The sequence below is a fragment of the Lissotriton helveticus genome, chromosome 9 (assembly GCF_964261635.1).
Source record: "Lissotriton helveticus chromosome 9, aLisHel1.1, whole genome shotgun sequence".
NCBI lineage: Eukaryota > Metazoa > Chordata > Amphibia > Caudata > Salamandridae > Lissotriton > Lissotriton helveticus.
The window spans coordinates 342,462,257-342,490,057 of record NC_136070.1 but is presented as its reverse complement, the minus strand read 5'-3'; the positions used below and the strand labels follow the sequence as shown (position 1 = coordinate 342,490,057).

Below are 27,801 nucleotides of genomic sequence, written 5' to 3'. Positions count from 1 at the left end.
GCGGTGCCAATGCAAGGGCAAATAAAAGGGGGGAGAACGGGTGCCCCGGGTCAGACTGATGGTGTCCGATTGCTTATTATTAACTACAGCCTCAGCCAGTGGCGCCGCGTATAGGAGGCGGACCCATCTGATTAATTTTGGACCAAATCCCAGCTTCTGGAGTACAGCGAAGAGATATGGCCATTCGATCCTATCAAACGCCATAGTGGCGTCCAGGGACACCAAGACCGCCGGTTTACGTATCGTATTTGCTCTACGAAGCACCCCGTGACCACGGCGAAGGTTCAATGCCGTACTCCGATGCGGGATAAAGCCAGATTGATCTGGGTGAATGAGAGTTGATATGACCATAACCAGATGATTGGCAAGAACCTTTGCGAGGATTTTCGGCTCATCTTTGAGAAGAGAAATGGGCCGATATGATGCACAGTCCGAGTTTGGCTTGCCTTTTTTGTGAATTACAACTATGTTAGCTATGCGTTGATCTAGCGGAAGTTCCCCTAACTCCCTACTTTCCTCGAACATGACTTTAAGGTGGGCTGATATTTTGTCCGGACAGAGTTTATATAGTTCTATCGGTATCCCATTATGGCCAGAGGCCTTGCCAGATTGGAGCGATATAATGGCCTGGGCGAATCCATCTGCGGTCAGAGAACTATCCAGTAGTTGTTTATCAGTTGAGGTGAGGGCGGGCAGGTTAATATCTTTTAGCAGCTCGGTGGAATCTACCTCGGTGTAGGGCGTCCCCGCCCTATAAACCGCTTCGAAATGTGCGGCAAATTGAGAAGCTATGTCTATTTTAGTGCCAGAGGCATCGTGGAGCACCGGGACCAGTCTATTTGCCCATTCTCGCTTATCCTGCCAAGCTATCCATTTTCCTGCCTTGTCTCCCATGTCATACATTCTTCCAAGCTTTTCCTGACCCAGAGATCGAGCTGCGTTAGTAACCAGAGCTTTATATTCAGCCTGCTTAAGCCGCAGCAGGTGGTGCACCTCAGGAGAGTCTTGCTCCACCAAGTCCCCCTTCATCCGATGGATGTCGGATTCTATGCCAGACACCGCTGTCTGCTGTTCTCGTTTGTGACCTTAAATGAAGGACAGAGATTCCCCTGATTACCGTTTTAAAAGCCTCCCAGAGTATTTGGCTAGAGGCCACGGTGCCCACATTCTCAGTTAAGTAGTTATCTGTGGCAGTTAGGAGGACTTTGCGTATTTTAGGGTTATGGAGGTGCCAAGGGTTGATGGGGGAACACGACCCACCTGCGTGTGATCTAGGAGAAAGTGTGCCCAAAGCGGTGAGTGGTCGGAGATACCTATAGCTAGGTGGCGGACCTCCCGGATGTATGAGGTTTGAGAGCCAGGAACTAGGATGTAATCGAGGCGGGAAAAACTGTGGTGGGCTCCGGAATGAAATGTGTATTGCTTTGCCTCGGGGTTGAATGTGCGCCAGGTATCTATTAGACCCATGGCGTCAAGGAGGTCTGGTAAACCACGGGAAGAGGGCCCCAACTCATGAGAAGGTTGCCGGTCCAGAACACCGGAGCATACAGAATTAAAGTCGCCCCCCCAACACCAACAGACCCTCTGGTAGCAAGAGAATAGTCGTACGGAGGTCTTGGAACGTAGCCGTTTGGAGGCCAGGTAGGACATAGATAGAAAATAGAGTAAGGATCCGTCCCTCCCAGGAGCCAGATATGCCGACATAACGACCCCTATCGTCGGTCCAAGTGGAGCCTACACCAAAGGGGAACGCTTTCCTGACCATAATGCCCACCCCTCTGGAACCAGTCGTGAATCCTTTATGCGCCGTTAGTTTATATCCGTATCGGTTCAATGCCCATAAGGTGTGTCTCCTGAAGTAACACGACATCGGGGCCCTGCTTCTTGATATATTGCAGGACAACACTCCTCCTAATTTTATCTCCCAGTCCATTGACATTCCAACTTTAATATTTTAATGCTTTTCCCCCAGTGTGTGTGCATTGAAACCGTAGTGAGTCTTCTGTACCCGTGCTGTGCCTGCCGTTATGCGAAAAGAATAACAATGAAAAAAAAGCACGAACCACCCCACCAACAACCCCCTCACTGCTTCCCTGCCCTCTGGACTTAAATCTGCCCATTACAAACTGGCAGGGTGCCTGTCACCCAATTTCTAATACTAGAAAATAACTAAAGGTAGAAAAGTGGAGGAAAGCCAAACACTCCATCTCCCCTCCTCCCCTACCCTAAATTTTAAGTCAAGTGTCCCCAGTAGGTCCATGTTGGGCTGCACTAGTGCAATACGGAACACAGGGAGTTTATGACCAGTTGTGGGGCCTCATGGACTCCGTTACCTGAGTATGTTCATGTGGACAAGAAGGAAACATCAATTCTCACTATTGGTCCTGCAATGCTTGATCTTCGCCCCCTCTTCTCCCTCCGGGGTCACCGATGATTCGATTGTCCAGCCAGTCTGAAGTCACTTCCGGATTATCAAAAAACCATGCCCTTCCCCCAGCCTCCACATGGAGACGTGCTGGGAACATCATGGCGTATTTAAGTCCCTTGTCTCTGAGTTTTATTTTTACGGCCATAAACGTTCGGCGTTGCCTCTGCACCAATTGTGTAAAGTCCGGGAAAAAGGAGAGGGTGGCATTCTCGAAGTGCAAAGGGGGTGCGGACCGCGTATGCTGCAGAATAGCGTCTCTGTCCCTGAAATTTTGGACACGAGCTATTAAGGGGCACGGAGGAGCACCTGGCTTAGGACATCCACCCGGGACTCTATGTGCGCTCTCAATGGTGAAGAATGTACCCAGTCCCTTAGGTTTGAGATGGTTTAGGATGAGGTCTTCTACGAACAGGTCTGGTGCTGGTCCTTCCGATTTTTCAGGCACTCCCAAGATGCGGACGTTGTTACGTCTAGACCGTCCTTCGTAATCGTCCAGTTTACGTTCGGTTGTTTCACAGAAGGATTTAAGGTTTCGCACTTCTTGCTGGAGCTGAGACACATCATCTGTCAAACTGTTGGATTTTATGTCCAAGGATTTGACGTTTTCATTTATTTTCGTGAGGTCGGCGCGAATGAGATTCACTTCAATGGAGATAGTTCCATTTTGTGTTCTAGTGATGATTTAACCCCTTCGATGGCGGCCATGACATCCTGTAATGTCAAGCCTGAGGTGGAACTCTCGGAGTCTTCTACCACCTTAGGAGTATGGCGCAGTTCCGTCGGCGAGCCCTTGGGTAGCGTGTATCTGTACAGTTTATTTGATTGGACCTGTCTCGTGCCCTTGGGACCCCTAATAGGGCCGTTAGGCATTTCTGGTCTGCCTCTCATCGTTTTTCTGTGCCCCTAGACACTCTGGTCGCGCCTGGGCTGAACTCCATGCCGCGGGCGTGGGGTGGTGTTGAGCAGTTAGTGTATGGCAGGTATCAGGTTTGAGTGCAATGGGCACGTGAGGTGCGTCCGCACTATATGCTTACTTCTGGTTGGCGAGCCAAGGCCTGCACACCCCACCGCCAAGAGCTACTGTTCCACTATGGCAGCCGCTCAGGCATGGGTAAGTGATGCTTGAATCTAGGAAACCAGCCCTTGCATGTAAAAGGTAGCCGTCAGGAGGGAAGCATGGGCAACCACACGTGTTCCTCCACACAGCGTACGAGGATTTCTTGGCCTGGGCTGCAGCCATTTAATTTGGAAACTAGGAGACCTTTCCATTACCACTTGGTATGGGCTGTCTGCGCAAGCTTTTTGTAGTAGGGCATCTATGTCTCTATAGTACAGTAACTTGGCTACCACCGAGCGTGGTGGTCTGCCAAGGGCTGGAGGATGGGCGGATACCCTGTGTTCTCTTTCTCAGATGATTTGGAGCGACTTCAGTCTTCATCCAGCTCTCCAGGTAGGACACAATTTTGTCTCCCTCCACACCCTCTGGGAGGCCCACGATGCGGACATTGTTTCGCCTATTACGTATGGCCTTTCGCATCCTCTGCTCCATGCTCCAATATCCACACTCTGTCCTATAGTGCTGCAACCTGATGGGTGAGGTCCAGCTGAGCTGGACTCATTTCCTCAAAGCCAACTTTTTTTTTACTCTATCTGCCAACTTCATGTGTTCTGCTCTCAATAGTCCCATGCCTACAGAGACCACTCTTATGTCTTGTTTGTCTGCATTTGTATAGGGGATGCCATGATGTCTGCCCCTCCAGTACCACCAGACTTGGTTGCAGGGATTTTGGGTATGCCAGCTTGGGCACTAGATTGTTTAGCTCGAGGTTTTGTTACTGCTGTTGTCAGTTACGGGGGAGTGTCTGTGTGGACTGGTTAAGAAGTGAAGGTAAACAGTAGCACCCCCAAGGGTCTAAGCCGTCATCCCCATTCACTTAGGATCAGTATATATGAGGATGGCACATGCATGGTAGGCTCCCACTACGTTTAGATTCCCCATTTTCCTAGCTAGTGTTATCGTGTGGCTTCTCTGATGTGTGGGATAGGGTCTTCAACCTGGCAGGCCTCGTCGCAAATCTCTCACCATATTGCCCATATCCCCCCGGCAAGTGTACTCACAGTGTCCAGTGCAGGTTTATGGGAAGGAAGGCAGCACTGCCATCTCTTCAGTTTTGTCTCAGGTATTGGCTCCTGACAGGATCGAGGCCCGAGCTATATAATTATGGTGTCAAATGGCCATAACCAAGCTCACGTCGCCTTCAGCAATGGCAACCATAGCAGCGCTGTATATCAGTCTATGTGGAGGGCCAAGAAGTACGAAAGCTGGCTATGCAGACAGACACTGGGCTCAATCCAAGGCTCCATGCAAAACCCTCTCAGCAGTATGTAAAGGCTCCGGGTCCCTGGCGTCTTAGCTTTTACCTAGGCTCCAGTCAGTGGAGGGGGCCCCCACCAATTTAGTTGCAGGTAAGCAGTGTCCAATGTTCTTGTGTTTATTTCCACGGCATCGGAGTCACTGCTGGGTGTTTACGGCCCACTTTTGGAACTACATGAGTCTCCTCTGAGTTTCTTGTTGCTATGTATAAAGGACTCTCATTGGTACTGAGTGTCCAGAGTACAGTTAGGGAAGAACATCACTCAGGCATTCTCTCTTTTAATCACCCCTTTCTTTCTAGCCACGTCCAAGATGGCATTGTGATCTCTGAAGTTTAGAATCCGGGCCCTCAGTGGGTGTTGGCTACACCCCGGTAGGGGATGCCGTGCAGTGACCCTCTGAGGCTGTTTTATCTCAAAATACAGAGATAGCAAAGTGGGGTCGATGTCTGTCAACCAATTCTCGATGAACGCTGTGGTGTTAGTTCCTTCAACATCAAGCGGTAGCCCTATTATAGGAATAGTATTGTGACTCGAGCGTCCCTCAGCATCATCCAGTCTGCCTTCGGCGCTGCTCAGCCGATCCAGAACCTGCTTCATCAGCTTGGAGAAAGTCTGTGTACAAGGTCAGAGATCAGAAAGCACAGCGCAGTTCACACTAACTTTTTCATACAGTTATGTTGGTTTTCACATAAACATTTCAAGTCAGCAGAGAAGTAGTCTAATTTGGCTTCAAATACTGTGCGATAGTCATTTATAGGGCAGCCCGTATTTGAAGGCATGTGTCCACCCTGGAGTGGGCCATGCGTCGTCAATATGGGGTGGCTAAGAGATTGTTAGTTGGTGGACGACATTTGTCTTTAGATCTACTCATCCAGCAAGGCCATAATAATCACAGGCCAGTAGTGGTGTTTCAGTAGAAGTGCCAGAGGAGAAGGCGACAGAATTAATAAAGACCCTTCTCGCTCATGGTCCCCTCTCTGTGGGAAGTCCAGCATGGGGGCACGAGCAGCCTTGCAGTCAATGTAGATTACAGCAAATATCGATCTGTAAGACTAAAGCCTGCCTCTGGGGAGGAGAGACCCCTGTCGCAAACCAGTCGTAGAGTCTCCAAAGTTTGTTGCCAGGAATGAGATGGAGGAAGGAGGAAACACCAGGAATAACCGTCTCCACCCAATCTCACTCAGGCAGCTGGAGCAGCCTGGCAGTGGCAGTCCAGATGATGGAAGCCAGTGGGTCCTCCAGTACACCCAGCACAGGACAGTCTAGGGTGTAATATAGAGCAGCAGTATTCTCCTCCTTAGGGGCCCGAGGCAGCAGCAGGGCCTGGGTTCCAGCTTCCGAGGCCGAGAGAAACCACGGGGCTGGCTGTGGCACCAACAGCAACATTAAGTGGCACATTAATGGCCCAGTATTTGCCGCCTGCTTCGTGGCCACTCACTCCATAGTCAGGGTCGTGTGCGTCTCCTCACTGTCTGGTAGGAGCTCGGGGGTCTTCACATACGGAAGACGGGAGGGCGGCTTGTCTGCCTGACACGTTGACATACACAAGGGCGCATCCTGGTCTGCGCAGCAAAGTAAAGCTGGGAGGCCACCATGCCCATGCAATTGACGGGCAAAGATGCCCTCTGGGCCGGGAAGGGACTCCTCTCTGCCAACGGAAACCCTCACCAGGCAGTGGCACTCTGTCTCCTGGCACAGCGTCCACAGTGGGTGAGAGCAATGGACAGTAGGGCCCGACCCGCCCGATAACGAATCCCTGAGGTCACTGCTGGTCACCTGCAGAGGCCCCCGGCTTCCTGCAGCACTTCAGAGCCCGGTGTTAGCAGGATTTCTCAACTGCTCCCACATGTATGGTCAAGCTTGCTCAGGGATTTAAAGCTCCACTACAGTGTGGCTACCATGCTTGGCGGTGAGGCCATGCCCCGAAGCTTGACGAGTTACTGCATGAGCTTCAGGCAGCACAGCTCGGAAAGTCAAGGCAGTTGTTACTACTTTGTGCCTCTGAGACATGCTGCACAAACAGAGAACAGGGTCGTTATATATTCCCAGTAGTGGAAGCATTGCAGGTTCCCTCCATCACTTGCTTGGTGCCTGTCCCTGTCGCAGCAGGGTCTTCACTCTGCCTGTGTTGAAAATCCCAGCGCATCAGCATTCATGACAGCAGCAGTGCAACAAGCTGCAAAATGACAGAACTCGGCCCTACTTCCTGGTCACCAACAGTATCTTCTGATATATGTGGCTACTCTCACCCTGATAGTTAAGGATAGAAGCTTAAGTTTCTATTCCACCGCTCCCCTTCGTCGGGTGCAAATAAAAAAGCTTGTTGCTCGAAATGTCATTGTGAGACTCGGACACCCAGCCTGACCCACTTAGTTGATACAGGAGAGACATGCACCACGAAGATGGACGATGAATGCTGGTGGCATCTAAAAAAGAAAACAAACTCCATGTTAGAGAAGGGGAGGGGCCGACGCGGCATAGAAAAAAGTCGCTAAAACTAAGGAAGGACCACCTCTTTCGGGCCCCGAAGGGAGGAGTCCCAGCCAAGAAAAGGAAGACTGACACACAGGATAGTCTCTCAGAAACCCAGAAGAAAACAAATGTAGAGACTGGGAGAGATGCGATAGAGGACATGCAGAGATTAAGATTGATCCAGTGGACTTCTCCAGGACCTGTGAAGGCAAGGCAAGGCCCTGACCGGAGGAAGGTTCCACGATGCAGGAAAAAGAGACGCAACCAGGACACCAAGGACGAGGAAGACAAGAGCTGGTTGGAGGAGTGGTGGACGCCACCAGCTCACATGGAAATTCCTCCAACAACTCTGTAGAGTTGTGACTACGGCGGTGAGTGAAGGGGAAGGGGGCTGTTACTGGCACTCACAGGGGGATCGGGGAGCACATTGAAGGGGGTAAGAAAGCATACCCCTTAAAAGCATTCAAATTGTTGTGTGACCTTAATGAGTGGAAATGGCCTCTGGAGGCAACACATGGGCACCGGGTGTGTGAGGGAAGGGGGGCTCTGAGGGCTCTAAAAATCAGTGCTGACGAGAAAGAGGGGTGAGAACTGTGATTAAGAGGCTTGCATATTATTTTCAAGATACCCCAAAGACACAGGAAGGTACTTGCCTATAGATGTAGGACACTAGTGATTCTGACAGGAGCAACAGAGAGTGGCGAAACAAGATCACGACTGGGGAACGGATTAAGGAAAGCATGCCACACTGCATAGCAACTTCATATTTTTTGCAACCTTTATTAAGGGGCACTGATGGTGACCATCAACCAGGACCTGGAAGGAAAGAGAAGAGGAGACCTATTACCCTGTGTCACTATCCATAAAGATAGACTAAATGTTGGACCAACTGCAAAACCACGGTTTTAAAACCTGGTCACATCGCTATATAAATTATTTTGGGCTTTGATCACTAATAATTAAAACCATCACACGAAAACTGGACAAGCCTTCCAAGCCTTGTTTCCGACTGCCCCTTCAAAGTCCTACATCTGCTTAGTAGCCCCACGTCAAGTTTGACACCCATGGCTTGTTCTGTATTACTAAACCTTGTATCACATATAGAGACGTGGGAGCCCACCCTTATAACAGTATACGCAAACTTGCAAATCCAGAAGCCAGGGTGCACCATGTCTGGCTGAAGGTTATCTTATGAAATTCATTGCTGAAAGAAGGGGAGACTTCGAGCAGAGTCCATCACTTGTCAGCTTTACCATTGGCTGACTGGCAGGGCTAAGGCATAGTGGTCACATGCCAGGATCACCTGTAAAAGACCAGGATAAAAATCCATTCTCATTGTTGCACATTTGTCTCACTAGACCATCCCTTTTACCCATTAAAATGCATTTTAATATTGGATTGTTTAGTGACCTATAGCACAATTGTTACTGTAACGTTCATGTAAGCTGATTGACCTGATTAGGGTACCGCTATTGTCCCATTACACTCCCTGTCTCAAACCACATTTTTTATTTCATTTGTTCATTTTTAGATCTCGGCTAAGGTTGCGAGGCATAGTTATCTTACAGTGGGCTTAGAGCTTGCCAGTTACTTACCAATGGTTGGCAACAATGTCGCTCTTGTTTGCCTTCTTCTTATAATTTAGGTCTGTGGGCTTTCCTTCATCTTATTGTATTTGTCCCGCCCCTGGAGCATGGACACAATACTATTTCCTTCCTCTACTTACTTTTAGGCAATACTTTTGTGTTTTAGATTAAACAATCTACAAGAGTGCACGTGTGGTCCGTCTTTCTTCCTTGTGTGCGTCTCTTTCCACCTCCACCTCCCTGTTTATCTCTCTCACCAATGTGTTTCGTCTCCACCCCTTCAGCGCGGACTTCTCACCTGTGTGCCAGCTCCATGATACTGTTTTTCGTTTTTTCTTGTTTGATTCCCCTCATGCATCCTGTGATGCTTTGCCCCTGTCCCTGTGTTGCTGTCATGCCTCGAGGTCCGCAAACGGGCGGTCCCTTTAAGAAACCCCTTCATAAGCTGTTAGAGCCCTGGGAGCGACGCTTTACGTCCTTGCGTCAAGCCCCCGTTACAGCGTTTCCTGTCCTGGTTTCCTGTTGCCTGATTTCCGGATTTCCTTAGTGGAGGATCAAGCTCTCCTCCGTTCCTCTGCGTTTGAGGTTATCTTCTTGTTCCTGCTATAGTTCCAAGCTCTGGAACTAGTTCTTGAGCCCCGTTTGTTTATAGACTGCTCCGCCCGACGGCCGGGTTTGACTCCGCCGTCTGGCCGGGCAGAGTGTCAGTGTTCCCCTTGGTTTGCGGCTCCGCCCGACGGCCGGGTTTGTTACTCCGTCGTCTGGCCGGGCTGTTTCTCCCCCGTCATTTCCCTATTCACTGCTCCGCAATTCAGCCGGGCTTTTCCCCCGCTGACCAGCAGGGGACCCTTTAGGTATTTAGCCGTGTTTGTGTCCTTCCCTCACCCGGCGGCCGGGCTTAGTCTCCGCCATCCGGTGATTCCCTTACCCGCAGTTTGTTTCCTTCTTGGTACTTATCATCTTCCCTCACTTCCTGCATTCCTGGCCATACTTGCTGTGTGTGGGTTCTGCACTTGCGTGGACTCGTGAATGATTCATCTACACTACTCCCAGAATCACGGTAACAGCGCAGTGCGCTATTTCTATGTTATTCTCTATGAAGTCATACTTGTATTAATGTATGTTTGTTTTACATCTCAGCCAGTTAATTCTACGTGAATGTTACCGTCTGGTTCGGGTGGGCTCTACTGCAATACAGATGTTGGTTTAAGAGTCTTCTACATATGACCAAGTAAGACTACTATAATCCTGAACAGTGTAGACAAGTGCACAGTATTCCTCGAGTACTCATTATTGTGTTTCTTGTTTGTTCCTCCACCTTAGCTCAACCTAACTCCTGTCCCCCATACACAGTTATATGCCTGCAAAGTTTATTTACTCTTGGTATGTAGTACACATAACCTATAGGTGTGCCTACTGTTCTTTTGTGCATGTTTCTGAGGGTTAGTAATTCCTGTTTTGGTTTTAGCCCCTACAACCATCAGAGGTCCAGGCCAGGTGCATGTACAACCACACAGAAGTCGTCATACCAAGAAGAATATTTTTTCCCCGCCTTTCCTTGTTTTGTCTCCCTGTTTTCCCCTGGCGAGCCTCTCGGTACTCTAGTGCTTGATAGAGTCGGAAGGCCGTAGGGGAAGGCTGTGGAATATTCATCGGATCCTTGGCGCTCCTGTGGAACCTGCCTGAGAACCATTACAGTTGCTTCCACCCCCACCCATTCCCTAATGTTGATTACTTCACCCACTTTAAAATCCCATGCCCAGGTATTGCTTAACCTCAAACCGTCTCCCCATGTTACTTTTGCTCCTCCGTTTGTTCCCACCGCACCTGCTTTAAAAAACTATTTTCCTCGATTTTCTTTTTCTTTTTCTCTTTTTAGTTACCAATCCAACTAACAAGAAAAAAAAGCGGCTGCATCATTTCGTAGGTGCTGTGTGCACCTACGAAATGACGTGGCTGGTCCATCAAAAGCTTTTTTTGTGTGCTTTTTTCATTTGCTAATGCTTATTATCAGGTCTGCTGCCTACATTTCTTTTATACAGGAGCCAAATGTTCCTTATGTAAATATTTGTCTCAGTCCAGATCTTTTGGACGCGTTAATATCTGAAAAGCAGCATTTACAAATAATTGCGTGGATATAAACAAAATCATTTTATATATCACAAAGTAACAGGAAGAAGTCTGCTCTCTTTTCTTGTGTTTACTCACAGAAGGTGCAGCAGAATTTAAAGGTCTGTCTGTAACTTGCTATTCTTCTATTTTTTCTTGGTCTCACCAGCTTCTCAACTTCTCAACTTTTCCTTACTCTCTCTGCAGGGCAACTCTGGTGCCCCACTGCATCCACTCTTTCATTATCTTTTTGCTTTTTTTGCTTTTTGCCCCGCTAGCCACTTTCAGCCTCATCCACTCTTTCCGTATTCGCTCTGGCACCATGTGTCCCAGAGTTATGCCATATACACTCTCCCACCGCCCCTTATACACTTATTCCATCCACTGTTTCACCTTGCATTCATTCTCACGGCAGCATCCACTATCACATACGCTGCACTTTTTAAAATGTCCACCCCTTTGTCGCTTTCATTGTTTGCGGTTGCCATTTACTGAACGTTAAATAAAAATCGTAGCCTTTCAATACAGTGGATAATCTGATCTTCCTTATGCCAGTATGTTTTTTTTTGCCTTTTGGTAAATGTAGTTTTATTATATGGCATTTATATATCGTTTTGTACTGCTGAGTTAACTACTTCAGAACTACAGGAAATATATGCATTACACGCTTTCACATCCAAATATAGCATGAGTCTAACTGCACTGGGCTGAGGGGGAATTTTACAACAGCTGAAGTGCACCTGAAGGGTGGGCAGGGCGGGGCAGAGTCTATCTCATTTCTGGCTACTCCCAATGTACCACCTGACTCTGTCGTTCTTGTCCATCTGTGCAAGGTAATGTTTTTCTGAAATGTTTTACACTGCCAGGTTTTGGGAGTAAAAAACACACGATCTAGTGTTACCCTTTTTCTCATTGATTCACACAATAATTCCCAGCATGATAGCTGATTTTAAGTGATTTAGTAGTTGCAGCTGTTTTGCCTGCAGATCATGCACTCCTACCTCTTCAAGTTATGATTGTCGCAGTCTGTCAAAGTGTGTTAAACTTATTTCCTAAACGCTCTCTAATACACACCCTCTACTATTTCCTGTCCTAAAGCTGAGGGTAGCCTACAACAAAGATCATACTGTAGAGGTTGCTTTTCTACGTTTGGAGAGAATGCTTGCAAATCAAAACTTGTATTTTTTTTACCTGTTCGTGAGAAATGTCAATTAAAACTTCTCTGTCAGAATGGGCGTAGCTAAAGAGGGCACGAGCCATTGGCTTCCGACTGAAAAGGAAAAGACAACTTTCATTAACGAATAGCGGCTCCTAAAACACTGGCATTATGGAGCTGTGATTGTATAATGCTGGGAATCAATTTTCAATATGATACATTGGAATCTATGCAAAAACAATAGTTGATGGACAGAATGCGGAACAATTTCATACATTCACCCGAATACAGAGATCTGAACCTAAATCCATCGGTTTTTTTTGCACTCCACATCACCCCAGTTCAGACATGGCCATATGCAATTCAGCCTTGACCCTGTGCCTCATGGGAACAGTCCAGCCCGAACTGCCAAGCCATGCCTTCCCTGGACCGGAATCAAGCATCCTAGGACCGGTTTCTGGCTATCAGCCGTCATCAGCCAGGATAGCTTGACTCCAGTGGTGTGGAGAGCACGGGACTCACGTCTGAGCATACCCGTCCCACTCGGGGTGACAAATGCAAAAACAACAGTTGATAGACAGAATGCAGAACAATGTCATACATTCACCCCAGTACAGAGATCAGGGCCTAAATCCATAGTTTTTTTGCACTCCACACCGCCCCAGTTCAGACATGGCCATATGCAAATCAGCCTTGACCCTGTGCCTCATGGGAACAGTCCAGCCCGAACTGCCAAGCCAGGTCTTCCCTGGACTGGAATCAAGCATCCTAGGACCGGTTTCTGGCTATCAGCCGTCATCAGCCAGGATAGCTTGACTCCAGTGGTGTGGAGAGCACGGGACTCACGTCTGAGCATACCCGTCCCACTTGGGGTGACAAATGCAAAAACAACAGTTGATGGACAGAATGCAGAACAATAACATACATTCACCCCAGTACAGAGATCTGGGCCTAAATCCATCGTTTTTTTGCACTCCACACCACCCCAGTTCAGACATGGCCATATCAGCCATCATCCGCCAGGCTAGCTTGACTCCAGTGGTGTGGCGAGCACAGGACTCACGTCTGAGCCTTTTTTGAGTATGCTCAGACGTGAGTCCCTTGCTGGGTATGCTCAGACGTGAGTCCCTTGCTCACTTTGCCACTAGATTCTAGCAACCCTGGCTGAAATGCCAGAAACTGGTCCTAGGAAGCTTGTTTCCGGTCCAGGGAAGGCATGGCTTGGCAGTTCGGGCTGGACTGTTCCCATGAGGCACAGGGTCAGACTGATTTGCATATGGCCATGTCTGAACTGGGGTGGCAGAGTGGGCTAAAGAACGGTGATAGATTAAACCCAGATCTGTTGACTGGGTGTGAGTGTTTGATTGGTTCAGATGCTCCATCCATCACCACCCCCTTTTGTACCGCTACATTGGAATCTATAGCATCATTTTGAACTGTTGTTAGGCTCATTATGTTATAGGTTTTCCTGTCTCGTTGTGTACCAATTTGAAATGGTGAAAATTACAATCACTTGCCTTGTTTTTCTGCTTCTTGCATTCCCCTCTCAATGCACGCTGCAAACATTAACTGCAAGTTAATAGCAATGAACTGTCGTTGCACCTTAAGTAAAAGTGAAGGCTGACCAAGCACATAGAGCTTCTGAGAAGGTTAATGCTTTATGGAATGTGAGAATTGTCTTCGAGGCTACACCACTTCTAGAGGTATCTGGAGATATGTTTTTTCAGCAGCTCGATGACTTTCTCATACAACTATTGAAATTTACCAAAATGTGTTAATTGCTGGTTTCAAATAAAAAGTTGTTGTAATTTCGGAAACTGAAATGCCCCGATGCAATTCATTTTTTGGGAATTTGATTATTTAAATAATGACTTGCTTACTGCCACTAGCTGTACACTACCCTAGTAAAACCATGCCATAGATCATCTGTGACTTACAATGATTTGTACTGTCAGCTGTTACCTTCCCATGAGCTATTTGTCTTCAATATTGATATGCCTTTGTGCTTCCAGGATATTTGACCTGTTGCTTAATTAGGTTATTAGGGGCTACTGCCCTATAAAGCCCACTTGATTTGCAGGCTCCTTTTACATCCCATCCCCAATTGCAAAGATCCACCCTATCCCATACTATGTTCAACCCTTATATGGAGTCACTGTCAGAGATCCTCAAACAAGCAAACCTATCTTATCACATGTACCTGGATAACACTCCGCTTTACCTAAAGATTTCCTCCCCGGAAGACATCGTAAGACTAAAGGACACACTTCTGAAAACTCAATTCTGGCTATCACAGTACTACCTCAGATTGAATGCCCTGAAAACCGAATTCCTACTCATATCCCTACTACACAGCTCACCAACAGCTGAATAATAGATTACCCACCTTAGTGCCCTCAATTGCAACCTATCATCGAATCAACGAAGTCCCTCGGGATAAAAGTCTCAACATGCAAGCACACATCAGTGCAGCCACAAAAGGAGCTTCTTTCCAAATTAATATCCTCAGGAAGGTAATACCAAATATACCACTTCCAGATTTCAAGATAGCAATACAGTACCTGGTAATCTTCAGACTACAATACAGGAGTTGCAACCTTAAAAGGTCTGCTGAAAGGAAGAACTGCACCACTTAAGGCAATCCTCAATCCAGCAGCAAGATTGATTCGAGGATCGGGATGTTTCAACCACATCACTCCATCTCTAAAATCTCTCCTCTGGACCCTTTCGAAGCAATGGTGAGCTGACGATAGCTGCTTGATGCACAAGCCCTCCACCATAAGACACCCTTAAATCTGATATGAGATCTGATATCCGTAGGCAACCACTCCCTTAGGAGTTCTAGCTCCTTCCTAGTAGAACCTCCAAGATTAAGAAAAAAGAAGACCTATCACCGCACCTTCTAATTGTCAGCCCCAAGAATTTGGAACTCTCTTCCTCCAGAAACGCGTGGAAACCTTTCAATATTAGCCTATCAGAAAAAAGTCAAAATGATCTTATTTAACAGATTCTTTCCATAAGATCTCCTTTTCAGGATCAAACCTAATTGTTCCAACACCAGAGTCTCAGGAAGGGTTGGATAAAGGAAGCCCTTGTGCCTTAGACATACTACTATAGCAACGCAAGTCATCACCCCCCCCCCCTCCACCCAGGATAGTTTGTGGACAGTGTACAGTTATTTTTCATTTTTCATTATATTTTATGGGTTGTTTTCTGTGTTGTAACAGGATATGGGTTGCTTTCTATACAGTACTCTGATACTCGTCTGTCTTCTTTGTACGTTATAACACTCTTTAAATAAATAAATCTCATGTCAAGTGGTAATTCGATTTTCCTCTGATGGATGCACAGTGCAAGAGATTGTGCCATTTTGCCCAAAAACGTGCCTTGCATGTATGATACAGTCTAACTCGGATTCAATTTAAGATCTACTTCACTCAGAAAAATGTATGAGGACAATGGCCCTTTGTCAGTTGCTTTATAGACTTTATTCCCCAAAACCGACATTGGTCAAGCTCTCACTCTGTCAATGGTTAGTGATTTACTTCCCCCAAAAAGATAATCAGGTCACCCCAGTTTCACTCATTACGGCCTTGATCACTATCACAGTTTGTTTCTGGGAATAAAGTAACTAACAGCTGGCAGAGTGCCAGCTTCTTTGTTGCATGCTGTGTACCCTTCTGCCTGCTGTGTGGGGTAAATATATCTACACACGTACATAATTAGTAACCATGTAATATGGCCCTGTATTGCCATTGAGGGGTTATAATGACTGTAAACCACAAGTCCGAGTACTTTGTAGACGTCACAAGAATTCGAACGTGTTTTCAATGTGCAAACTCATTTATACTATTCATAATATGCGTATGTTCATACATATTTAACGTTTGCTGATCACACATGTTGCATTGAAGGTTAGGTAATACACTAGTTTAAGAGCCTAAGCCCTGTTTGATCCCTTTATAGCAAGACTAGATTTGCGGCCGCTGCACAAATTGCAGTTTTGTGCGTGTCTGATTAGTTCCTTTAACTTTGTTTGAATGTGATGTATTGATGCTTTACAAATGAATAGAAATGGCGAATGTCAATCGCAGATGTTTGTTATTGCTTTTTTAAATGCTAGGATCAGTACATAGTTTGTGCTAACAGCAAACATTGATTGTTCCCCTAGGAACCGACTGCTGGTGCCGAATATCAGTGCTGTCTAATCTTGTATCGAACACGTCTTCTCAGACCTCCCACCTTTGTCTCTATCTCACTCTTTCATACCGGCATTCGTTCTTTACCGCTGTTTTCCTATGGCCCCGCCCTGTTCTTTCTCCCTTCTGCCTCTATCTCTTGCTCAAAGTCAATGACTCTCAATAAGTGCTTTTGCTGGCCACCTGTAGCAATCAGCACAAAGTAAGCATTGGGTAAAACAGTGTTTTACTATTGCCATCTGAATTACACCTTAATTGTTTTACTACAATGGTTGCATGCAATATATTCCTGCGGTGTAGGCCATACGGTCAGTGAAACCTCGCTCCATGTAAGGTGTCGAACCCAGCAGAGCAGATCCTTCGGGGTGGCTGGCATTCTGCAGACTGGAAAGTGGTTGGGAGGAAAGAGGCTCCTACAACCTTCTGGGATAGACAAACTGTGGTAAGAGGCTCTGTTGGAGACACTAAAGGGCAGACTCTCTAAAAGGCTTCAGTCAGTAATGTAGGAAAACAGCTAATCCTTTTGATATTAACGTATAAATGCATTATCAGAGTTTCATCTAAGATGCAGCCTAGGGTTCTAATCTGAACTTTAATGTGCAATGATTAACGCGCAAAAATGTTTTGATCCTACGAATATAGTCAGAAGGCAATCATGCTTGCTTGTATGCTGAGTATGCTTTGTGTGGTGGCATCATGGATACCATTCAATTAGAAAACAATTTGTTTTTCAGGGCTTACTGCAGATTCCAGGCTGCGAGAAATAGAAAGCTTTCATGCCACTCAAAAATCTGAGGTAAGGATTTGCACTTATTTAGAGCATCAGTCTTAACGTCCATGATTATTTACGTTTGGTGAATGAAATTATCATGTTTGAAGATCATGCACTTGTTTTAGTGTGGCCGGTTTAACAGACTGCATACAGGAGGCTACTCCTTATCCCTTTTTCTCAAACCAGCCAGTGCCCGTTTTCTCTCTGTTTCAAGATAAACACCATGTCCACAAACAAACAATTTTTGATATCAGTGGGATCTTGTGAACCCAACAACCCACAGCAATTTTGGCAAAACTAGACTTTAACTTCAGGTCACAACTGAACAGCTTTCTATTTTCGCTGCAATGGCGTGACACTATTCTTGACAGTTAGTATTCAAGTCCTTTGGAAGTACACTTAAGCCCTCATGGCACAAGCCAAGGTAAATCCAATATCATGTTTAAATGGTGTTTCCGTCTAATATTGGATTCCAGAATGGGTGAAATTAGAGCACTCTGTGTTTTTCCCCACATGAATTCCTCTAGATACTACCTAGAGGAATTTGTGCGAAGATAAAAAGATTTGCAGTGGTAAAGAGGATGAATTTCGGGTTGTGATAGCTCAGCTACATGTTTAATCCTCCTTCATACTATATTAACTTGAAATAAGACAGTAAATGTGGGGGGTTAGCCAGCTTAATATTGCAGAGTACATTATTAACCTTGTTGATGAGTAGTGGTTAATGTTTATTAGGTTGTCAATTAAAAGTGTTGTGTTATGTTATGGAGTGTATGCTAATGAAGTGCTTGACTGCATTGAATAGTGTTCAGATTTTGTTCTCAACTTTTTGTGTGGTTTTGTTTTGGTGTCAAAGGTGGGTTTGACTTTGCTGGTAACAAGGCTGAATGCAGTGTTTGCAGAGGTGAGGGCAAATAATTATTCAGGGGAGCTGAAAGAGCCCCAGGTATTTTCTGCTTTATGGCTGATGTGCTTGTTGGCTACGAAGTCATGTGAATACCATGGAAAATTGAGCTTAGATTTGACTTTTGTTGAGAGAGGTGGAACTTGTGCATCAACAAGGGTTGTCTGTCATGGAAAGAGTGGAAGATTTAGGTTTAGAGGCCTTAGGCAATCTCCTATGTAATGGTTTTGTGATTACAAGATGGAAGGGAAGGGGCATAATGGCCAGTCTTTCATGATTTCGAGATTTAAAAGTCGCCAAAGTAAGTTTTGTCAATGCTGGAGATAGAGTTGTAGGATTTTAGGTTTGAGATGTCATACAGAAAGGGCTTGTTGCAACCGAGTAGGCCCTATATGGAGTGGCTTGCTGAAGGATGTGTGGATGCAAACATGAAGCATGTTGAGAAACATTTCAGTGTGTGTTCTGAGAGGAAGCAAGCGGGTAACATGAAAGGACATTTTTTATTGATGGTGAGATCTCTTCATGTTTCCCATAGGCTAGGGTGGCACAGGACATGAAAGCCTTATTGTACAAACTCATCAAATAAAGTAGATAACACGATGTCTGTATTGAACAAGGTGGGCTTTGTGAGTTGATCAGCATGGAAGGAACAGAGGGTTGGTGTTGTTGCATGAGTTGTGCATTAACGTGGAAGAGAATGGATGGTGCTCTTGGGAGCCACTTTTTTGTAGGCATAAAGGAACGTGGGGCTAGGGAAGTTGTGCATGGGATGGGTCAGTGGCAGAGTGGGTGCAGATGACTTAAGTGCAGTGTGCATTCATAGAGATGAAGTGGCCATCGCCACTTGCTTGTACAATGGAGAATGGCATGTGGGTTGATGATGGGTGCTTATACCAGAATGTTGGGTGAGGAGTTAGTCCTGCTGGTATTCTGGCCTGCATTACTTTTTACCCATAACTATACAGAGAAGAAGAGTCCTCGTCTGCTTCTTTGGCTCAATGCCATACCTATGGGTATCTCCGAAGACTGGATACCTTGGGAACCTATAGAGGACATCCTCCAATCCAAAAATACCATCCAGTCCATTGGCTGTTAGTTGTCCAGGGACTTCAGTTATAGTGTCCTCTGACTTAGTTTTCAGTTTTAAATTAAGCCAGTACCTCAACCTTCCTATTGGTATTCACAGTCAGAAACAATATTATTCAAATTGAAGGTTATTTTACAATGCCCCCTTATAAAGGGCGTGTGCTTCCAAACTGTTCTGCACTAGTCCCTTGGCTGTGAATTTTAGTTGTTACCTTTATGTGAATATGCAGTGTTTTTGATGTTTTAATTATGTAAGCCATTTGATGATCATTATGAGTAAGGAAAGCTCGAGCTATCCAGGAAAGTCACATCTTCTTGCAACTCCCTCTGACCTGTAGTTTATGGAAATATCTGGTAATGGTAAATTCCCCTAGGTAGTGGGGGAGAGGGGTATTGTTATGAATTTAATAATGAAATATTTGCTGGAGAACTGGGATTTACAAGTAAGTGACTTTTTCGACAGTATATGTTAAGTCCTTTTATAGCAGCTGCAACTTAAGAAAGTAAAATATGCTTTTCACACATGGATTGTCCCAACCCTCAATCCTCCTAACATATTTTCTTTCTAGAATGAGAGATTGAAACGGTACTGTACCGAATTGGAAGAAAAACTTGAAACCTCCGAATTGCAGGTCAAACAGCAGTCTGCAGAGTACAGAAACCAACTGCAGCAAAAAGAGGTAATTAAAATATAATCAAATGTATATAGCAGCCGGATGCAAAATTAGTCCTTTTATAAAATGTTGACGATTAAGCTGCTATTCTGCTACCAAGTACTTAGCATGCAAATCTGTAATAGTTCAAATCTGCAAAGTGATAGTTACAGGGAAGTATCCTATTTTTGTTGTGGCCTAGTAGTCTATAAAAGTTGCGACTCTAGTATTCTACCTTTATTTAATATTTCTTTTCAATCATTAATATGAGAGGGGGTAGATGTTGGAAAAAGTGACACGTGTGATACAAATCCTAGCATTTATGCACTTATGTTTGACTCGTCGTTGTCTTCATGTGAATAACTGCCAAGTTTACCCCATTACTATTGGGGTCACACCCAGCAGATCCTCTTTGTCCCAAAACAAAATACACACTTTTCAGAGAAAAGGAGAAGTGGCCGGTGTCTCTCACACTCTCTCTAGCAGTGTTATGCTCTGTTAGTAGGGGCAGGGGGTGTTAAGAGTCAGACAGACCTTTCAGAGAATCTCTAATCTTCTACTGATGATAAATGGAGCTCTGCTCTTAAATCTCCAAATCAATACACAACATAATGGTTGGTATTTTACTATCATATCATAATTTTTCAGTATTAAAATTATCATAATTATCACAAACAATTCAGCAGATAACATACAGACCAGGGCGGGTGTTAAAGAGGCCACAACCATGCTTCATCACTCATCCCTAGCCTGTTCGTCTTTCACCATACTAAATGCCATAATATTGTCAGTCATCCAGCTTGTGATTCTACAATTGTTTGCTAATCCTGAACTATGCCAGGCCAAGTGCAAATTCCTACTCGTTTATCAAGTGAGCAGTTGGAATTCTGCCCTTCAGCAACCCCCCCATTAATCTAAACTCATCCCCTATACTGGTACCTTATAATATATACCTTATTCACTGCAGATGTCTTGTAGAGTGAGGAGGGTTTCACATGCTCAGCTCCTGTTCTACTAAAACAAATGTGCAAATAATGGCCCTTTGCAGTAGCATGCAAAATCTACGAAAACCAATTTGACTTTCTTGTGTTTCGTCCGAGACAACTCCCCACTAGGTCATCCTTCCTTGAAGCAACTTATGTTAAAACACGTGCACCAAAGAAGTGGAATTTTACCTTCTGTTTCCTGTTACCCCTTCAAGCGATTAGTTCGCTCTAGTTCCTTCATCACTTGCATGATACTCTACTGTTAAATACAGTCCTGTTTAAATACAGTGAGGCCTGTCTTGCATTTAACGAATTATCATAAGAAATCCCTGCCACCCACACATGCCACATACTCAACAACTAGACACCAATTTAAAGAAAATGCGAGAAAACTAAAAAGTAGTTTGAACAAACATGCTTGCATTTTTCTCTACTACTTGCGTTCCCCTCCTTGTTTCTTATTTTGTTGTTCTTTTTGTGGACCAAGATGCCATATATGCAGCAAATAACTGTACTTGAGCACCTTTTTAATGGTTTTTTGTTCACCACGTTATTCTTGTTTTTGTTTCACTGATGTGCGTCAAAGAGGAATTAAATAAAAGTCCATTCGGTAGATCTGTTTGATCCTCAGAAGGCCTTTTTAAAAAAAAAGTTTTCAAAAACCTTTATTGATTATTAGCACGGTACATCAGTGTAATACAATCATCAAATCAGCTGTCACAATATTAAACAGAGAAATTACACCTTCCCATGTCCACAATCACATTGTGTATGAAAAAATCCCCCCTTCCCTCAATCAATGTGCGCGCTGTTCAAAAGTTAAAACATAATATTGAAATACAGTCTAGGTCATAGCAGTGCAACAAATTGGTTTATTGTTCTGACATTTACACGTTACATTAATGGCAAGATCATGGCAATACGTGGATGAGAAATCACACAGCGTTAAGTAGGCCTAAGCCTCGATACCTCAGTCTCAGCTACAGTACTCACATAGTACAATACCCCCAGTACATTCAGTCCAAGTGAGTTATTTCTGCGAAGTCATCTTTTGCCCTAGAATTACTACACTTCTGGTGCTGCCTGTGGGGTATGGAGTTCACTATTGGCCGCTTGATCCCCTCATTCCTCCCCCCTCCCCGTCCGCTTCCTGCCTAAGAAGATAAGATGTGAGTGGACCCCAGATATCCTTCGGACGTGACCTAGTGGGCAGCAGTTCTGCGTAGGAATGTATATGATCCTGCCAAGTGGACATAGTATGTATCCAGGACTTGAATTTGGGAGCTCGACCCCTTCCCCACCTGCAAGCCACTAGGCATTTGACCAGAAGTAAGCCCATTGCAAAAAACTTTTTATGGACAGTGGCAATTTCTTGTGACAGGCCCAATAGGGCCATAAGTGGGCATGGTGCCATCTTGACCCCCAACATATCCGAAAGTCCTTGAAAAATCAGTGCCTAATAGTCTGCTTCTTAGGGGCAGGTCCATGCCAAGTGTATAAAGTCTTCTCCCTCTCCCCCACAACGCTCACATCGAGCATTATCTCTGAGATGGAACCTATATAGTTTGGCGGGGGTGTGGTACAGACAATGTAGAAATTTAAAGTGCATGAGGCGCAGCCTGCTATTGCTCTTAATTGCTTCTGTCTGTACACAGCTAAGTTTCCACTGGTCATCTGTTAAGGGTACTGTTAGGTCGTCATCCCAGGCCTGCCTAGCCCGCAAAGTGTGAGCAGGTGACGCACTCTGTGTGTGTTTATACAAGAGGATGTGACATGGCGGTGGGGCTCCTTTTGCAATAAAGCGTGTAGGGGTGCAAGTGTATCTGGTTCATCGGGAAAAGCAGGGGTGACAGCTCTGACACTTTGCCGGAGACGGGTATATAAGAATGTGTCCATTATCGTGGGTGTGCACCCTCCGCAAAATTGCTCTATGGAGCGAAACTGGCCCCGGCATAAAGGTCCCCCCAGGTATGGTATTGTAGTCCAACTAGCATTCTGCAGCATATCTCTTCACATGTCACTTGTAATCTGGGATCATGCAACAAAGACATCCTAGAGGAGTACAAAAAAGGGTTCCCCAAAGCTCGAGCGAGCTGTCGCCATGCCATTGCTGTGCAGTCGACAGTGGACGGGTCACGTTCCCTCTCTTTCACTGCTGTAGAAAGGTAGCACGTTGGAGGCGTCGGGTCATATAGCCATCCTCTACTGCCAGGTGGGCCATAAACGGCGGTGGATGGTTCCAGTACGTTGCAAAGTGGGCCTGTGCGCAGTAATAATAATATTCAAAATTGGGGACCTCGTATCACCCCTGGTGATATGGTAGCATCAGTGTATCTAGATTAAGCCGCGCCTGTTTCCCTCCCCATATAAGTCTTGTGATTTGGGTCCTAAGTGTGTGAAAGAAAAACCTACCTGGTGATATGGGATATTGATGAATAGGTATAATAATTTGGATAGTATTACCATCTAGATAAGAGAGATTCTGCCCGCCATGGAAAGTGGCAGATGGATCCATTTAGTGATGTTGTCAGTTATCTTATCAATGGCCGTCCTATAATTAATCCTCATCAATGTATCCTTGTTTCTCGTAATTCGTATACCCAGGTATTTTAGCTCATCAGATTCCCAGACTAGTGGGTAGTCTAGTTGGTGCGGCTGGGTGTTATCAGTAAGGGGAAATACAGCAGACTTAGACCAGTTTATTTGTATACCAGTTATTCCACCAAATGTTGTGATATCTCGCAACACAGGGTCACAGGGTTTAGGTTGTCCTGAGATTTTTTCACATACTGTGTCATATCATCTGCGTATAGAGAAATTAGCAGTTGCCTGGCTGGATAGATCAATGCTCTGTGATTATGGTGTTGTCTAAGCTTTGCAGCTAAGGGTTCAATGGCTAATGCGGATAGGATTGGGGATAGTGGGCCTCCCTTCCTGGTGCCTCTGAAAATATTGAAGGGGGGAGATCTGGCCCCATTCAGTAGCACTGTAGCAGTCGGCTGGCAGTACAGCAGTTGTACCCAGTTGAGAAAAGCAAGAGGCATTCCCATATACCCCAGTGTAACCAACAAGTAGTCCCACTCCAGGGAGTCAAAACGCCTTGGTGGCATCGAGAAATACTGCCACTGCCTCAGGTAGGATCAATATCCTGTAGTATGGCAGCTAGGTTCGAAGGTTGTGCGATGTGGCACGATTGGGGATGAATCCCGCTTGATCGGGCAACACCAGTCGCTTCATCAGTAGGTTATGGCGGGTTGCCAGGACCTTTGCCAATATTTTAGTATCGCAGTTCAATAAGGACAGGGGATGATATGAATCGCACAATAATGGGGATTTACCTGGTTTAAGCAGTGAGGTTATAAGGGCATCTCACATAGTTCGGGGCAAGCATCCTTCTTCCAATGCTGTTAAAACACGTCTGTCAGGATAGGGGCCAATAACAGAGCGTAGGTTTTATAAAATTCAATTGGGAGCCCATCGGAACCCGGGGCCCGACCCGATTTCATCTGCATGATGGCGTCCGTGATCTCGTCTCGTTCCAGATCCAGGGTAAGGAACTTCCGCTGGGTGTCACCCAGCCAGGCAAGTGCAGTATCTCTAAAGTAGGCTGGCAAATCGAGCAGAGCACCTTTTTGAGACGAATAAAGCGTATTATAGTGTTCCCTAAAAGTGTTGAGTTGGTCTGGGACGTTCCTATGTGTGATGCCGTGTGCGTCTTGTATTTCCGTAACATAGTTGGAAAATTTAGGGGGCCTAGTCACACTCGCCAGCGCCTTCCCCGGGCGATCCCCTTCACTATAGATACGTGCCATGTGCGGTTTCCCCCGAAATCTACACTCTCTGTCCACAATCAGTTCATATTCTGTTAACTTAGCGTGCATTTGGGCCTTAATGGTATTGTCGTTGGGACTGCGAGCAAGGTCGTTGTCTAGATCATGTAGCTCTCTCTCTAATTTGAGGATGTCGTTGCGTAGCGTTTTAAGGACACCTCCACCCTTGGCTATGCACCATCCCCGTGCAGTAACTTTGAACGCCTCCCAAAGCGTCGTAATGCTAGAGACAGACTTCATATTGCGTTCAAAGAAGTCCTGTATATCTTGTTGTACCTCAGCCTTAAACACTGAATCGCAGAGATGAGATGGGTTGAGGCTCCAATTAAGATACGGGGAGCTGTCTAGAAGGGTCTGTAGTTCCACGACCACAGGGGAATGATCCGAGTACGTGCGAGCCAAATAGAGCGCACGGCCTAGCCAATGCGCCATACCTGCAGACACAAACATATAATCAAGCCTAGCCCAGGTAGAGTGGACTGCTGAGTAATGTGTGCCCTCTCTGAGTGCAGGATGTTTGTACCTCCAGGAGTCCAGCAAGTAGTTGCTGCCCACAATATCTCCTAGTGTCCGTTGTGTAATCGTGTTATGGGCCGGGAAGCTCGAGATCTGTCCATCTGGGGTTGCAGTGCTGTGTTGAAGTCTCCTACCCAAATAACGTAAGTGATGCCTAACGCTTGGATTTTGCTCCATAATAGGAGGAGAATATGAGGGTCATCAGTGTTAGGGCCATAATAATTGGCGAATACCACATCATACGAATGGGGTCTCCCCCAGATCAGACAGAACCTACCACCTACATCAGATTCAGACCCGCTGGGTGCAAACGCCACCCCCCGTTTGATTAGTATTGTCGCTCCCCTAGAGTGGGACGCAAAACATAGATGCGAGACCCATCTCGAGGCAAACTGGGGGTTGGTCCTGGGGGCCAGGTATGTTTCTTGTAAAAGAGCAATCGTAATATCGTGCCTATCTAAGTACCCAAGTATCTGCCTACACTTCCTAGGATTATTGAGGCCAACCACATTCCACGACACCACCTTAATAGTTCGAATAGTACGTACATTATCTAACGTTCCATTGCAATAAAGACCAATACTTAAGCATACACTGTTAACCATCATTGCAGCACATCTATCATAGAACATTCCCCCTCCACCCACACCGGCGCCCTCAACTTGCCGGGTATAAAATCCCCACCCTCCCAGAAGAAACCCAGTATTCAAAAATATACTTCCCCTGTTAATGAGAATTCGGGGGTTCGCCCTCGTGGGGCAAGCACTAGGGGGGGCTCACGAATCGCCCACTCTCCCCCTTACTTACACCCACCAGCTATTCCGCTATTCAGGCTGGTAGCCACGACGGGACGGAGGTAGGTGGCCGAGCAGGGCATAGTATGCATATTACACAGAGTTAGTCGTATTAATACATCACCAATGCAGACCAGTTCTTCGCATGTAGATCAGCAGCAGGAGCCGCAAGAAGTAACCGTACACACCGCACTTCAGTCCGGGTTTGATAGAGGAGATTGAGATCTGGAGCGTGCGTGCGCCGCTGCCTCCCTGGAGGCCGTACGACCATTGTCGTTTGAGGTAGTCCTCTGCGTATTCTGAAAGTAGTTTTGCTTTCCATGGTGCGTGATATTCAGTTTGGCTGGATACATCATGGTGTAAGGGATTTCCTGCTCTTGAAACTTTTTCTTGACCACAGTAAACTTGCGTCTGGCGTCTTGCACCGCTGGGGTGAAATCCGGGAAAAAAAGCCAGCGTAGTATTTTCATAATGTACTTGTTTCTTTTCGCGAGCTAAGCGCAGGACTGTGTCTCTGTCGAGACAGTTTAAAAAACAGACTGTCACGGGCCTTGGCTATGCCTCAAGGGGTGGGCGAGCCGCCAGGGATTTATGTGCACGCTCCACCGTGAGGTGCGCAGAGAAGGATTCCCTACCAAATAAGTCGACGATCAGCTTCTCGATTAAGTTTTCCATGCGGCCAGTGTTGGTTGATTCTGCCAGGCCAAGAATACGTACATTGTTCCTTCTGGAGCGGGCCTCCAGGTCCTGGTTCTTATATGCGATGATCTTGAGCAACTTATCCATCTGTGATATTTGGTTTCTACTCGCCAACGCTCCATCCTCAAGTTCCGAAATCCTGCTCTCCGTTTCTTTAAGACGGTTCTCATGTTGACCCAATTTAGTGACGACGGTGTCCATTCTCATGTTCATCACATCCATTTTGGTGTCTATAGATGTGAGGCTTTGCTTCATTCCAAGCAGGAGCGCCTTCCAGTCTTCTTCTGGTGCATCTGCAGCATCAGAATCCGCGTGCTCCGTAGATTGAGACCTAGGCGCTTTGCGTGTTTCAAATGGGATCCCTCGACCCCTCACAGTCCGGTTTCCGAGCTAACCACAGCACCAAGACCGCCCTCATCGCAGCTACCGACGACATCAGAATCCTGCTTGACAACGGGGAAACAGCTGCCCTCATCCTCCTGGATCTCTCAGCAGCGTTCGACACAGTATGCCACCGCACACTAATACAGCGCCTCAGCAACACCGGAATCCAAGGGAAGGCACTGGGGTGGATCATCTCGTTCCTCGCCGGAAGAACCCAGAGAGTCTGCCTCCCCCCTGTTCCGATCCGCGGCCATCGAAGTCCTCTGCGGCGTACCTCAAGGATCCTCGCTCAGCCCCACCCTCTTCAACGTCTACATGAGCCCCCTCGCAGCCATCGCACGCCAACACAACCTTAACATAATTTCCTACGCTGACGACACCCAGCTGATCCTCTCCCTCACCAACGACCCCACCACCGCCAGAGCCAGCCTCCAGGAAGGAATGAAAGAGGTCGCGGAATGGATGAAGCTCAGCCGTCTGAAACTGAACTCAGACAAGACGGAAGTCCTCATCCTGGGACCTTCTCCCTCTGCGTGGGACGACTCCTGGTGGCCCCCTGCCCTGGGCACCGCCCCCCAAGCCAACGGACCATGCCCGCAACCTGGGCTTCATCCTGGACTCCTCCCTCACGATGTCCAAGCAAGTCAACGCCGTCTCGTCGTCCTGCTTCAACACCCTGCGCATGCTCCGTGGATCCTCCGGTGGATCCCGACCGAAACCAGGAAGACGGTCACCCAGGCCTTCGTCACCAGCCGACTGGACTACGGGAACACCCTCTACGCGGGAACCACAGCCAAACTCCAGAAAAGACTCCAGCGCATACAGAACGCTTCTGCACGACTCATCCTGGA

General features: G+C 46.4%; 1 protein-coding gene across 1 annotated transcript in view; it reads left to right on the top strand.

The window, feature by feature from the left end:
• TRIP11 (thyroid hormone receptor interactor 11) overlaps positions 1 to 27,801 on the top strand; it is a 441,702-nt gene that overhangs the window by 49,913 nt on the left and 363,988 nt on the right. The window contains exons 2-3 of the mRNA XM_078660069.1: positions 17,061 to 17,122; positions 19,658 to 19,768. Of these exons, the coding sequence (XP_078516195.1) occupies positions 17,061 to 17,122; positions 19,658 to 19,768 (173 nt within the window). The remainder of the gene's footprint in view (positions 1 to 17,060; positions 17,123 to 19,657; positions 19,769 to 27,801) is intronic.